Below are 12331 nucleotides of genomic sequence, written 5' to 3'. Positions count from 1 at the left end.
TATGGTTAAGAGAAAAGCAAACCAATGCAATAAACAAAGGTGCAATGTTTGTACAAAACAAATGTCATTAATTTTTACTGCCAAACCAAGAAGAAATGAATGACAAAACAAAAAACAGTCAAGTAATTTATAAAAGTAGCCCTCACCACCCAAGAAGGCATAAGTACCTTGAGTACCATGAACAAAAAGCAGCTGGTACTGTTAGGCTGTGAGATGCTCAAAAAAAAGGGTATGTTTTTTAATATGCACCTATACAACACCTCACCATTAGCATCCTTTACAGTCATCATAATCGTCATGTCCGTAGCAAAATCTTAAGGAGCTAGAGCCATCTAATTAAAAATTCACACAGAACTAATCCAGTTGAATAATTCAATATACATTTTATTCACTATTTATACAGTCTGGAACAACTGGAACCTCGCCCACAAGTAGAATACTCAGGCACTATATTAATGCACAGACCAGGGTAGAAGAATTATAAAGCTCTTTAAGTGGACCAAACTTTTGAAATTATTTTATTAAATAAACTCATTAATTTAAATATGTAAAGAGCAGAGGTTAATTGGTAAACAGGAACAAAAGCCTCTCTCTTAAGAAGCTGTTCCAATCATGTTGCCTGCTAGTGAAACCTCACCTTACTGCACGGTTTAACTGGATAGAAGGTAGAAATGTTGAATGTTAATTTTCATAGCACTTACCATTAACAATATCTCCCTCCTGCAATGGCCTCCTGTCAGGAATTCCATGACAGATCACTTCATTCACTGACGTACAACACGACTTAGGGAAATTATAATAATTCAGAGGGGAAGGATAGCAATTCCTTGCAATACAAGCCTAATTTAGAAAATACAATTTACACTTTACATTAGTAAGTTTTGTACAAAGAAAAAAGGTATGCACAACACCTTTACAATAAGAATGACAGGTTGAAAAGCAGTGACTCTTGAAAATAAGATTCTTCAAGCATTTTTTGGCATTACAGTATTTTGTTATGCTTTGCATTTCTTACTGGGAAGAAAGTAGAGCTACTTTAATTTTGTTTCTACTCAGTTTTATGTTCAACTATCAATGCTGAAATATTCAGGTTTAAAACAACGCATGGCAATATTTATTCAGTTAAAAGTCCAGCCATTTTCAATGACTGTTTTTAAGCACCTGGTCTAAGACTTTAAGTATTTTTGCAAAACACACAAGCTAGACAAAATAACATTTAGCACCACTCTTTCACCCCTAGCTTTAAAACCTGAAGCTGCTTCCTTTGCACTCACTCTAATAACCTTTTTGGGATTTTTGCAAAACTGACACATACATTTTATATATACTTACCTATACATATACATACACACACACACACACACACACACACACAGTGACATACTGAGCAATTCTGGAAAAATAATACTGTGTTAACTTTTTTTTATTTTAAAAAATAATACTGTTTTAAAACTGCAAAGTACCAATTAGGGATATCGGTCAGTATTAACCATCTGCCATGCAAAAGTTTCCAAAAACTGCTGAGGAAGGATAACACCATTTTAACTACTAGTTGCTCATATTAGACATTATGCATAAGCAAATAATTTAATGTTTAATGCACTTCAACAGAAACGTCCGGCCTAATCAAACCAGAGTAAGTTCCTTACAATCTTAGGTCTACAGCTGCAAATGCAGATAAAAAGAACAGCAACCAGAAAGCACTCTAACAAACTTAACTATACTAAAATTGTTGCCTTCCCTACAGTGCACACAAGTATCCTCAATTATCAGTTTATATGCCTTATAGAGAAGACAGCAAAGAAAAAGAAAAATTACACAATTCAAGTATCTATGAATAGTTAAGCCAGGAAAATACTTGAACATGCATTTAAAATACTTCGCTGGATTGTGGCTTTAGTTTGCCTGACTGCATCAAACATCTTGTTTCAATTCTCTCTCAGGCTCCTCAGTTCTGATTCCCAATCATAAAGAGTTAAACTTTCTCCTCTGTACGTCTTAAGCAACAACACAAAGCACAAAAACTCCATGGCCTACATATGATGTTCTTTATATAATGGTATCTGTGGAGCAAAAAGGGTTTAGAAGAAAGAAAATTATGTGTCGTTAAGCGAGAAAACAGGTCAAGAAACTTAGAGGGAATCTGAAGCTGGAAATCATGGAAGGAGCTCATACACAGAGAGGCCGAGGAGTTCCTAACTCATTTTGAATCTACCATTGCACTGTAACGTATTTCTAACATCTGCACTACCCACTAGCTTCAAATTGGCAAACAGTTCAAAATAAAGAAAAGGAATTAATGCAACAAAGAAAACCACACAACAATCATTCAAAAATAAAGAGAGAGAAGAAAGCACTTATAAACACCAGAAGAACAATAAAATAACCTTACTAAATGGACAGCATGATCAATTTCTTCAGTAGTTACACCTGCTTTCACCATCATGGCAGCAACATCCAATACTTCTCTAGCAAGCTGCAAATGAAACACAAGTACTGATTTAAAATAAGACTGGGACTACTCCCTAGAATATTAGCAACCCATTTTCTACAGCTACACCGAGATTGCTGGGAAAGCTGGGTAGACGGGCTCTAGAAAGACTTCGAGATGTCTACAGGTTGTATTACTAAGCTACCTCTGTGAGATTTGAAAATACCCCAATTAAGATTTGGACCACAATTTCCCTGAAGTTTATAACTTAAATCAGACTACCTAAATACATTTCAAAGTTTGACTTTATGCACAAGGAAGTGATTACAATTGAACAGCTCTTTTTCAAAAATTGTTAGGGATGGGGCTCTTTGGCTTTTTAGTTTTTAGTTAGTACTAACTCTAGCAGAGGAAAAAGTTCTGTTCTCATTTACGCACTATAAAATATATTCTTAATGGTCACAACACTTCAGCCACAGATTATCTCACTAGTAACAACAAAGCCAGAAAACAGATAAGTCATCTTTCTGCTTGCAAAATAGTTTACTGTGAATTGGAAATCACAAGGAGAGAAAAAGCAAGAAAATACCAAATTTCCCAAACTATTTTTCAGTGCTCAAAGGTGATCAAAAGTTTGTACTCTCAAATGTGCTGTCACAAACTGGTAAAATCACTATAGATTTTTAAAGAATAAAGGCACTTCAGAACAAAACCCAAAACCCCCTTACCCTACACACTACTCGCATTCCTTCTATATCTTCAGATGAGAGTATTTTTATTTGAGAGGTTCCTTTTAAAGCCTGTTCTGATTCAGACATTCCTGAAAAGAAAAAAGGGGGAGGAGAAAAAAAAAAGAAATAAAAACCCCATGTTATTTAGAGGAGTGATTGCTACACATGTCCAATCAAGGAACTTACTTAGCTTACCAATGGCAATAAAAGTACATACTTTCTCACCACAGACTAAAGTAATGAACCCACCAAGTCATAGCATTATTATCATCATCCAGATTAATTTGAATTTATAAGCCTTCCACAATATTGTAATGCCCACATGTGCTCAGGATGCCTGTTCACTTACTGCATAAAACCATCATGTCCAGTTAGTCAAAACACAACCTTGTAAATCAGATTTACAAGGAAATTATTTTATTCAGAGAAAAGTTTTTTTTTTTTTAGCTGCTTGGAGATAATAAATAGTAATAAATAATATTCTAAAAGAGCCATAAAGGATTATATAAGCTTGTGAATATCTCTAGTTATACTATTGCAATAATCAGCTGATAAAAACATGTAAATTCTCCCTATCAAATTCTGTGCAAGCTCAGTTTTATAGTTGAACAACCCCCTAAAAGACAGTATTTTGTGTTTTTTAAATATTTACATTCTGTAAAGAATAACTAAAGAATGGCTGAAGATTTAAAAATAATTCTAACAGACCTTATAGCAGCTTTTTTGGGAAATGCAAAGCACCAATACTGATACAAGAAGGGGAAAATACCAAACCAGACCAATAAGCAAGTAATTTTGAATGTATTCCCTCTGTATCCAAAAATAGCTGGAATTCATATATCAGTTTTCTTTTGAGGGTTGCTTACTGCCGTTTTGTTTGGTTTTGTTATTTTATAACACATTTCCAACAGATACACTGATGTCACTGAGAACGGCTTAGCAGAATTCACCTGTGACAGCCAACCTATTGCTGTTTGTTATGAAGTTAACCACAGGACTAAGACTTGCATGTTTTTTTTCTTTTCTTTCCTGAACACCTTTGGAAGATAACACATTACAAACTTTGAACTTCCAAAAAATACTTGTAACCATTATTTCTGAAAAATCAGTAAGTTAATGTGGGGGAAGAAGAGGTGGAGTGAGAAGAACAGATAAAAAGATGTTCCCTTCTCCAGTATCTCCTTCATGCTTTAAAGGCTTTTTCAATTAAAAGAAGAATAGAAAACAAACATAACACTTCATAATTGTGATTTGTTTCAAGTTACCTAGCGGGTGATCAGCATAATCTGGTCTCTGAATATAACTTGGCACCGGTCTTGTTGGCGTCTAGATAAACCATAGTCAAAGGGGTTAGGTTGCAAGAATACTTATAGTCACAAAAACAGAGACTCATGCAGCAAAATTAAATACAGTGAAATATGGCTAATTCCACTTACAAAAATTTGTGAAGTATGCAAAAAAACTCCAAAACAGTTTCAATTTTCATTTCTCAAAGATTCTCCTATTACTCTTTATTGCTTTCATATTATACAACCTCTAGTAGACACCTTCACAGCTTTGTAAAAAATCAAACTTTTATGGGTCAAGTAAACGAAACTGGTTTTATAACATATAACATATTATCCCTGTTACATTGTAGTGTTTATTCTGCTGCTTTCCAGACTGCAAATGCACTGGTTCCAAATACATCCTTCCTCTCTCTGGTTATTAGTGCCTATTAGCAAGATTGTTATGTCTAATCATCACCCTAGTCATTAGCACTTTATTATAGTTTCACTTGCATCAATCCTACAGCAGTCAGAAGACACACAAGCAAACGTTCAGCGATAACACTACTAAATTACTTGGCCAGTGACATATCCAAAACACCCCTTCTCCAATGACACTAACAAACACACGTGGGCTCAGTCTCGGTTAATCTGTTCCTGATGAGCCTGTAACAGATGGAGAAGACTATAGAGAGGATGCCACAGGGGCAGCATTTCTAGCACAAGCCAATTAGAAAAGACACATGTAAATACAATGCCATTATTCCCGTAAAAACTTTGGCTTATTCCATGTACAAACTTGTACCAATTTAAAAATACAGCTATACTAAGGTCATCTTCTAAACCCACCCTTCACAGCTGAAGAGTTACTGACCTCCGTTATTCTTCACCATTCCAGTGCTGAAGATTACTATAGCCTCTGTTCCTTCAGCAGAGCTGTTCACCAGCTTACTCACCAGGTTGTTTCAAACCATTTATGTAAAATAATATAAAACCATTTATTTAAATTCTAAATTAATTCACCTGAGTTTTTCTGAAACAGACTGCTCCATTATTGGTGAGAACAGTAAACAGCTAGGAGAAGACATCATCTGAACTAGCAGCAGCTTTTTGGAGAATAAATGTCAAAATGTACAGCCAAAAGGTATGAGCTGAGGCCTGTTACTGATGCATGTTACCTCACATGCACTTCCTTCATTTTAAATATACCAAGAGATAGATCAAGTTAAATCAAAATGAACCACAACATGTCCTTGCCATCAGGTTCAGATTGTTTAAGAAGCTCTCCTCTCTCAACTAAAATGTGGAAGGTAATCAGGTCAGGACTGGTCCATTAGTTGCTACAGAATGTAGCAGTGCTGGAGTACAGCTATTGCTTACCAGTGGATAGTGTGGCCTGAGTTTACCAGTATATCGATAGCCAGACCAGGGATTTGTGTTAACGTCACCTTCCAGGGTCCAAGAGGAAACTTCACGCTTAGCTTTTTCATCTTCTGAAAAGACAAAGAAAAAAAAAAAATTGCAGCAGCAAAATCAGTCCCACTAAGGATAAGAACTGAGGGGTCCAAGAAGTATATAAGTATAGATTTGACTCTTCCTGGCATTTTAGATACTGATATATGAAAGTATAAGTACCAGTTATCATTTTGTATTGCCCTTAAGTTTTTCACATTCAAAATTCACATCCTGCCAACTCCATCTTTATTCAATAGCAAACTGGGGAATGTCAGGGCAGCAGTACTGAATGCACTATTTAAGCTGTTCTTCATTTGTAGTTCTAAAACATAGTTCTGCGCTTGTTTTCATTCTTGGGAAAAAGCATATTTCTACAGAAACACTCATTATCCCTTCAGTTAACACTCTTGCACTGTAGATGAATGTTCCTTTTCTGTGATTTCTCTTAGCATTTGGTGACAGAAATGACCTGGGGTGGGAAGGAGGGTATCCAACTGTTGGTTTCAATATATGGAGTCTGCTGCCCCTCCAGATCTGATGGAGAGAGTGCAGCTGCTGCTACTTCCACATTTCAGGACAGGCAGTGCGTGCACTTTACAAGATGGTCCCAATCTGCTGGAGGTTCCCAGCTGTCTCAACTTTGTGAAATTCACCTCTGATGTGGTCCAGTGACTGACTTCATTCACAAATAACACTATCAGTCCTAACAGGGCAGATTGAATGTGTTTATATAAAGGATTGAAGCAAGTAGATCGTGACCATTACCAAAAGAAAAAAATATTTACTCTGAAAGAAGAGGCAAGGGTTAAGAAAAAGCACAGTAGCATTAATTTTTAACTCATAACCTGATAACTTAAGTTTGTTTTCTCTTTTTATATCTCACAAGAATAAAGAGATGGCAAAAGGTCTGCCATAGCAAGACCTAACGTGAGTTCCTCAGAGTCTCTGTGGCTGACATCTGAGCCATCTGCTTCCATGATGTTTAGATGAACCACTGAGAAATAATAACTTAAAAATCCGAAGTTTTAATGAAGCGATATTTTGGATTCCCTTGAGAAGCTTCAGTAGCTTGTTGCATTGAGGTCTGGAAGGCTATCACAACCAAGCCAGCTCAGCTTGGGCCCAGCAGTTATCCAGGAAGCCAACAAGATCATGGATTTAGTGGAATCACAAAAAAATTTGCTGTCAGATAAACAACAGCCTTAGAAGACTGCACCAGAGGATTACTAGAACTACTAACAAAGACAGTTTCATATCCATGCAAGTACAAAGTAATAGGACACAGAATGCAAGTGTGAACTATGGAGACCCCTACACTGGGAAGGCAGAAAGAAGGAAAACATTTCTCATTGTCTGTGCTACTCCAACCTATTAACCATGCAACATTTATCATGGAAAAAGGAGTTTTATTGGGTTTTAGGAAAGGAGGAGGAGGTAAATTACTTGAGGATTTGAATTTCTGCCATGCCACTTACTTTTTAATCCCACCTCCCTTTTAAGCAGGGCTTGATGAAGATGGGCAGGGGATGGGGGGGAGAAGGCAAGGGTAGCAGAACTGGGGTCTACTGTCTTTTTGTTTGGTTGGTTTTAAACTCATGGATTATTTTTACTACTCAGGTAAGGGAGAATCTACTAGTGTACTAGTATTTCTGTGCTAGAGCTACCAGCTGTAACTAAGGCATACAGATACTCTTATTACCTTCAACTAAACTCAGCAAAATCCTAGCTATGATACATCCTCCCATCAATGGCTGCATCACTGCACAAAATCATTTTCCTTTTCTTTTTTTCCCCAAAGGGGTACACCCCAAATGTACAGAATAGCTGCACTCTGACTGGCTCGCTTACATCCCAGCAAGCGTCTAATCACGAAGACTTCACAAGAACCTTTTCCGCTTTACTGCCTTTTACTACATTAGACATCAATGAACAAGCCTGGCAATGCCTTATAATAATGGTTTATTTTTCTCCTTGCCCTTTATTTCACCATCCCTCTTTCTTTGTTCATATACCTGGCAATGTAGCTCAAGGAATACTTCATACAAATAGAAAAGGGAACAGAAACAAAGATTTCTGTACCACTGTCTCTGGAATTTTACATAGATCTTTAGATTACCAGGAACTGGAGAAGATTTCAGATATGCAGAATCCAGTGCCAGACATCTTGGAAAAATCCACACCATTCTTAAACACAGAATCACAGAACAGCTGAGGTTGGAAGGCACCTCTGGAGGTCATCTGGTCCAACCCCCTGCTCAAGCAGTGCCACCTACAGCTGGCTGCACAGGACAAAAATTCAAAACAATATTAAAACAGATTTTAAAAAACGTACTTACTTGCTTTCTTGTGTAATAACTTGTGAGTGGCCCAGCTTCCCTTAAAGCATTCCTAGAATTGCAAACAAAAAATATATATACACGTTTTAAGCAGTGTTATCCTGGACAGACATGCCATCCCCACAAAATAGAGAAACAACTGTATTTTAAAAGAAAACTATAAGACTGATTTTATTAACCCTTATAGCAACATGCAGTAAATGCTACTGTAACTGCTAGTCTTAACAACAGAAAATACTACATTCAACAGCTTATGACCCAGAACAGACAGAAAGCATAGCCACACAGATGCACCCACCACAGTGAAACACACTGATCTAATCCTAGCTACTAAATATTGTCCCCTTATCATTTTAATGAGTAACTAAATGCCATGGTTGCTCCGGGTTGGCTGAAACACATAGTCTATCTCCATACCAGATCTTACAGCATTGCAGTGGGCAGTATGGTCCTCCCTTGGCTCCTCCAAGAAGCCATATCCTCCTCCTAAGTGCATCCTTTCTGCCTCCTTCCCCAGCATAGGAAAGCAACAGAGGCCAATCAGCACGATCACAGGGGAACAAATGAAATAGATTAAAGGAGGGGCGAAGTGAGGGCTACTGAATGGAAATAGGAAATGAAAAAAAAAAAGTTGAAATGGAAATCAAGAAAAGAGTGACTGTGAAGGAGTTTGTTTTTTTCTCTTCTTCCCAAGCACAAATAGAGCAGTTCATGCAATGAACAATGAATCAGCGAAGGGGCAGATGGAAATGGCTGGCAGCTGGAGAAGAATAAAGAAAGACTAAGATGAAGGAGAGACATGAAAAAAGGAGAGATTTAAGTAGAAAAGCTGCAGAAGGCAGCATTAAAGGTGATCCTTTAAGGTGCTAATTAGGAAATTACTTGGTTTTGTAGTAGAAAGTCTAATTCAATGGCTACATGCACTCAAAACAACCATTAGGAAACAGCTAATTCCAATCATTTACAGTAACAGCTGAATTTCTGAAGAAAGAGGCAGGAAGCAAACTGTTTTCCTTTATAAGGAAAGACTAATGCTGAATCATCATTGTGAAACTACCATCCAGAGCCAACAACCAATTCAACCTCATGTATACAACACTCAACCAGTCCAAGACAACAGATCTGTAAACTAAGCCCAGCATATAACATTCTACCCCTGCTTCGTGGTTGCTATTGAGCAGTCTTAACTGTCTACTCCTGTAGACATCTCCCCATTTTCTCATTAGTCTTGGAACTGGTAGTTATCAAATTGTATCCACAAGACCACAGTGAAGCGGTGCACAAGTATGCCTACGTTCAAAGAGACCCTGTTGCATGCTACTTCCCTCATTACCAAAACCAGTTGTTTGTCATCTTCTCCTACGCCATATACTTGAAGTCGCCACATTCTCTGGACTGGCACTCAACATGCCATGGTGCTACATAGTGGCCTGGGCAACAAGAGGCTTTGAAACCAACACTAAGATTACCAGAGAGAATGTCTTTTTGAAAAAGCAGTGGAAGGTTTTATTGTCACACTTGTATAACCCGCTGCATACACAGACCTTTGCGCTGCACTATTATCTGTTTTCTGTTAGAGAGCTGGGAGAAAAGGAGCAGGTTTTAACTGAGGCCTATTTTAAGAAAAAAATAAAAAAGCTAAAAACCGTATTTCAAGGACACTTAGAAGCACCAGTATGGTTTTAATTCCCTTTTAAACACCAGGCCTCTGTTCTGCAGCAGAAGAAGGATTACACAACTAAGAGCAGCTACCAAGTCTGCCAATCTAGAATCTACTCCTTGGGATATAAAGGAGCATTTGGGGAATGAAGACATACATCAGCTGTGGTAATTACTGGCTGTAGTTCATTCTTTCCTTCCCCATGAAACTTTGGGGTGTATCCTCCAATGCCATTCTTTTCTCCAACGCCAACAGTCTTTCCTCTTTGCCAGCCCATAACCAGAAAACACCAGGCAAACACCACACCGCTGGCAGTATCATAACCTGACAGGCTGCATTTTGGCTTTTTATTTTCTGCAGCTGTAAACAACTTAAGAGGATCCTGCATAAGGCTGCCATATGTATGAGTCTTCCCAAACATGTTTCCCAGATTTTGCTTGTCCTCTATTTCCAGAGGAACAGCAGCTCCGTCAGAACTACTACAGCATAGCTCCAAACAAGCTGCTGTACACCAGGACATCCCAGACACTTGCACTATATGCACATCAATCAACCGCAACACATACACACAGCAAGTCCAAAGCATTTTTGTAAGCACAGGCTATTACACATGCAGGGTACAATCAATGAATATCTCTGTCTTGGTCTGACACTTTTGGAAGGCACTCAAAGGATATGATGCACATCCACCTACAACCAATGTATTTTGTGTAGGATCAGTCATATGCTTCCTGTAAGCACCGGACTTACCGGGTACACAACAAACTATTTATATTCAACAACTTACTGCACAAGCACTACATTGCACATGCCTGCAGAGTTCTGCCTTGGCAATTCCAGATAAAAATATGGCAGCTGTCATCTCACAGGTTGGAGAATCATAGATCTGGCGACAAAGCACTACCAATGTACCACTGCATATTGCAAACACCCTCACCTTCTACACAGCAGAATTCCTGACAAGCCATGGAAGAAAGCCACTCTTTCTCTCCATCTGGGCCACTTTCTGGAGAATTTTCTGGAGAAAATTCTGCTTTTCGCTGAGCCTTCTCTGCTGAGCCTTCTCCTGAGACATTTACTTCAATCTTCCTATTATCATTCCTGCCTCTAATGATTCTTCCATGTTCCTATGCCATATACAGACCAGAATAGAAAATTTTCAATGATTAAATAAACAAAATCCAGGAAAAAATATCCAGGGTGATTTTTAATATTAAAATGAAGAAATTAAAGAATTTTTTTCTGATACAGTTAAGAAAGGAACACATGACCTCGCATGGCTATATTTGAAAACATTAATTAGCTTCAGAGGGAAAGTACACAGGAATAGTATGAATTTGGCTTCAAGTTTCTTGGAAGACTTTGTGGATTTCATTTCAAACGCTATATTATCCGTTAGTGTGTCTGATATTAATATCCCACCCTTCTCACCTAAAGCATTTTTCTTTTTATTGCATGCATTTTTTTATATAGCAATCAAGACAGACTTGGAAACACTGAAGAAGACTGTACGAGAGGTCAAATGTATGGGGGGAAAAAAAAAAGGCAGGGGGTGGAGGGGTAATCCTCAATTTGTTTAGAGCAATCTTGGGTACAACTATTCTATCAGCAAGAAAAATACAACTGTGATTTTTAGACAGAGGCCGTCAACATATTTAAACCTTTAACAACACTTCGGGCTTCAAGGCATTCTTAAGCCAATCCGACTGATTCTGAGTTTAGACACAAGCTCAACCCAGCGTTTACCAGAACCTGTGCATTTACCAAAAGGTAACTAAAGGTACAATCAGCATTACGATCCAGAAAGGTTCCTCTTGGATCACCTCGTGGAAGCCATGTTATTTCTCTAAATGATTTTTACCTGAAGGACTCAGCCCAACCTCTATTTAATGGTTGAAATATTGACAGAATCATGCAGCATAGCAGAATTTGGTTTACAGTGGAGTGCATTTTCACTATGAACACAATGATCACTACCAAATACTTTAGGCTTTTTTTTTTTTTAATCAGCCATTGAAAGAACAAAACAAAACCCTTTAAAACAGTTACTGAGCTACTTAGCAAGGATTTTTTTTTTTCTATGTTTATTGTCATCTTTACAGTAATAACAGGGAGCTTCTTATTCTTTCCGTTCATGTATCCATGCAACCTGATTAAGAGGTAGAAAAGCACAGCCAACTGCAAATTCCAGAGGAGAAAAGGGTGCTAAATCAACCAAGATTAGGATATAACTACACTGCAAACCTCTGTATAGCACAGACATAACCAAACTAGCTTTAAATAAGCTACCCAAGTACAGGAAGCTATGCAGACATCACAACACCAAATTAAAGGCATATTCATCGATTGTGTTTCTGAACTGCCTTTGCAAGGTAGCAGCTCATTTAAAGTTAGCTCTGCCAACTCTCCATCAGCAATTTCCAGCCTTAAGGCTGGCATTCTTCTTCAGG

At 37.8% G+C, this 12331-nt stretch overlaps 1 protein-coding gene across 1 annotated transcript in view; it reads right to left on the bottom strand.

Moving 5' to 3' along the window:
- Nucleotides 1–12331, bottom strand: part of METAP1 (methionyl aminopeptidase 1) — a 28966-nt gene that overhangs the window by 10141 nt on the left and 6494 nt on the right. The window contains exons 2-7 of the mRNA XM_075500614.1: nucleotides 8222–8273; nucleotides 5811–5923; nucleotides 4428–4488; nucleotides 3160–3251; nucleotides 2393–2476; nucleotides 702–840 (exon numbers count right to left, since the gene is read on the bottom strand). Of these exons, the coding sequence (XP_075356729.1) occupies nucleotides 702–840; nucleotides 2393–2476; nucleotides 3160–3251; nucleotides 4428–4488; nucleotides 5811–5923; nucleotides 8222–8273 (541 nt within the window). The remainder of the gene's footprint in view (nucleotides 1–701; nucleotides 841–2392; nucleotides 2477–3159; nucleotides 3252–4427; nucleotides 4489–5810; nucleotides 5924–8221; nucleotides 8274–12331) is intronic.

Source organism: Mycteria americana, chromosome 4, assembly GCF_035582795.1.
Source record: "Mycteria americana isolate JAX WOST 10 ecotype Jacksonville Zoo and Gardens chromosome 4, USCA_MyAme_1.0, whole genome shotgun sequence".
In the NCBI taxonomy this organism is placed as follows: Eukaryota; Metazoa; Chordata; class Aves; order Ciconiiformes; family Ciconiidae; genus Mycteria; species Mycteria americana.
This window is presented reverse-complemented; position numbering and strand designations above follow the sequence as displayed.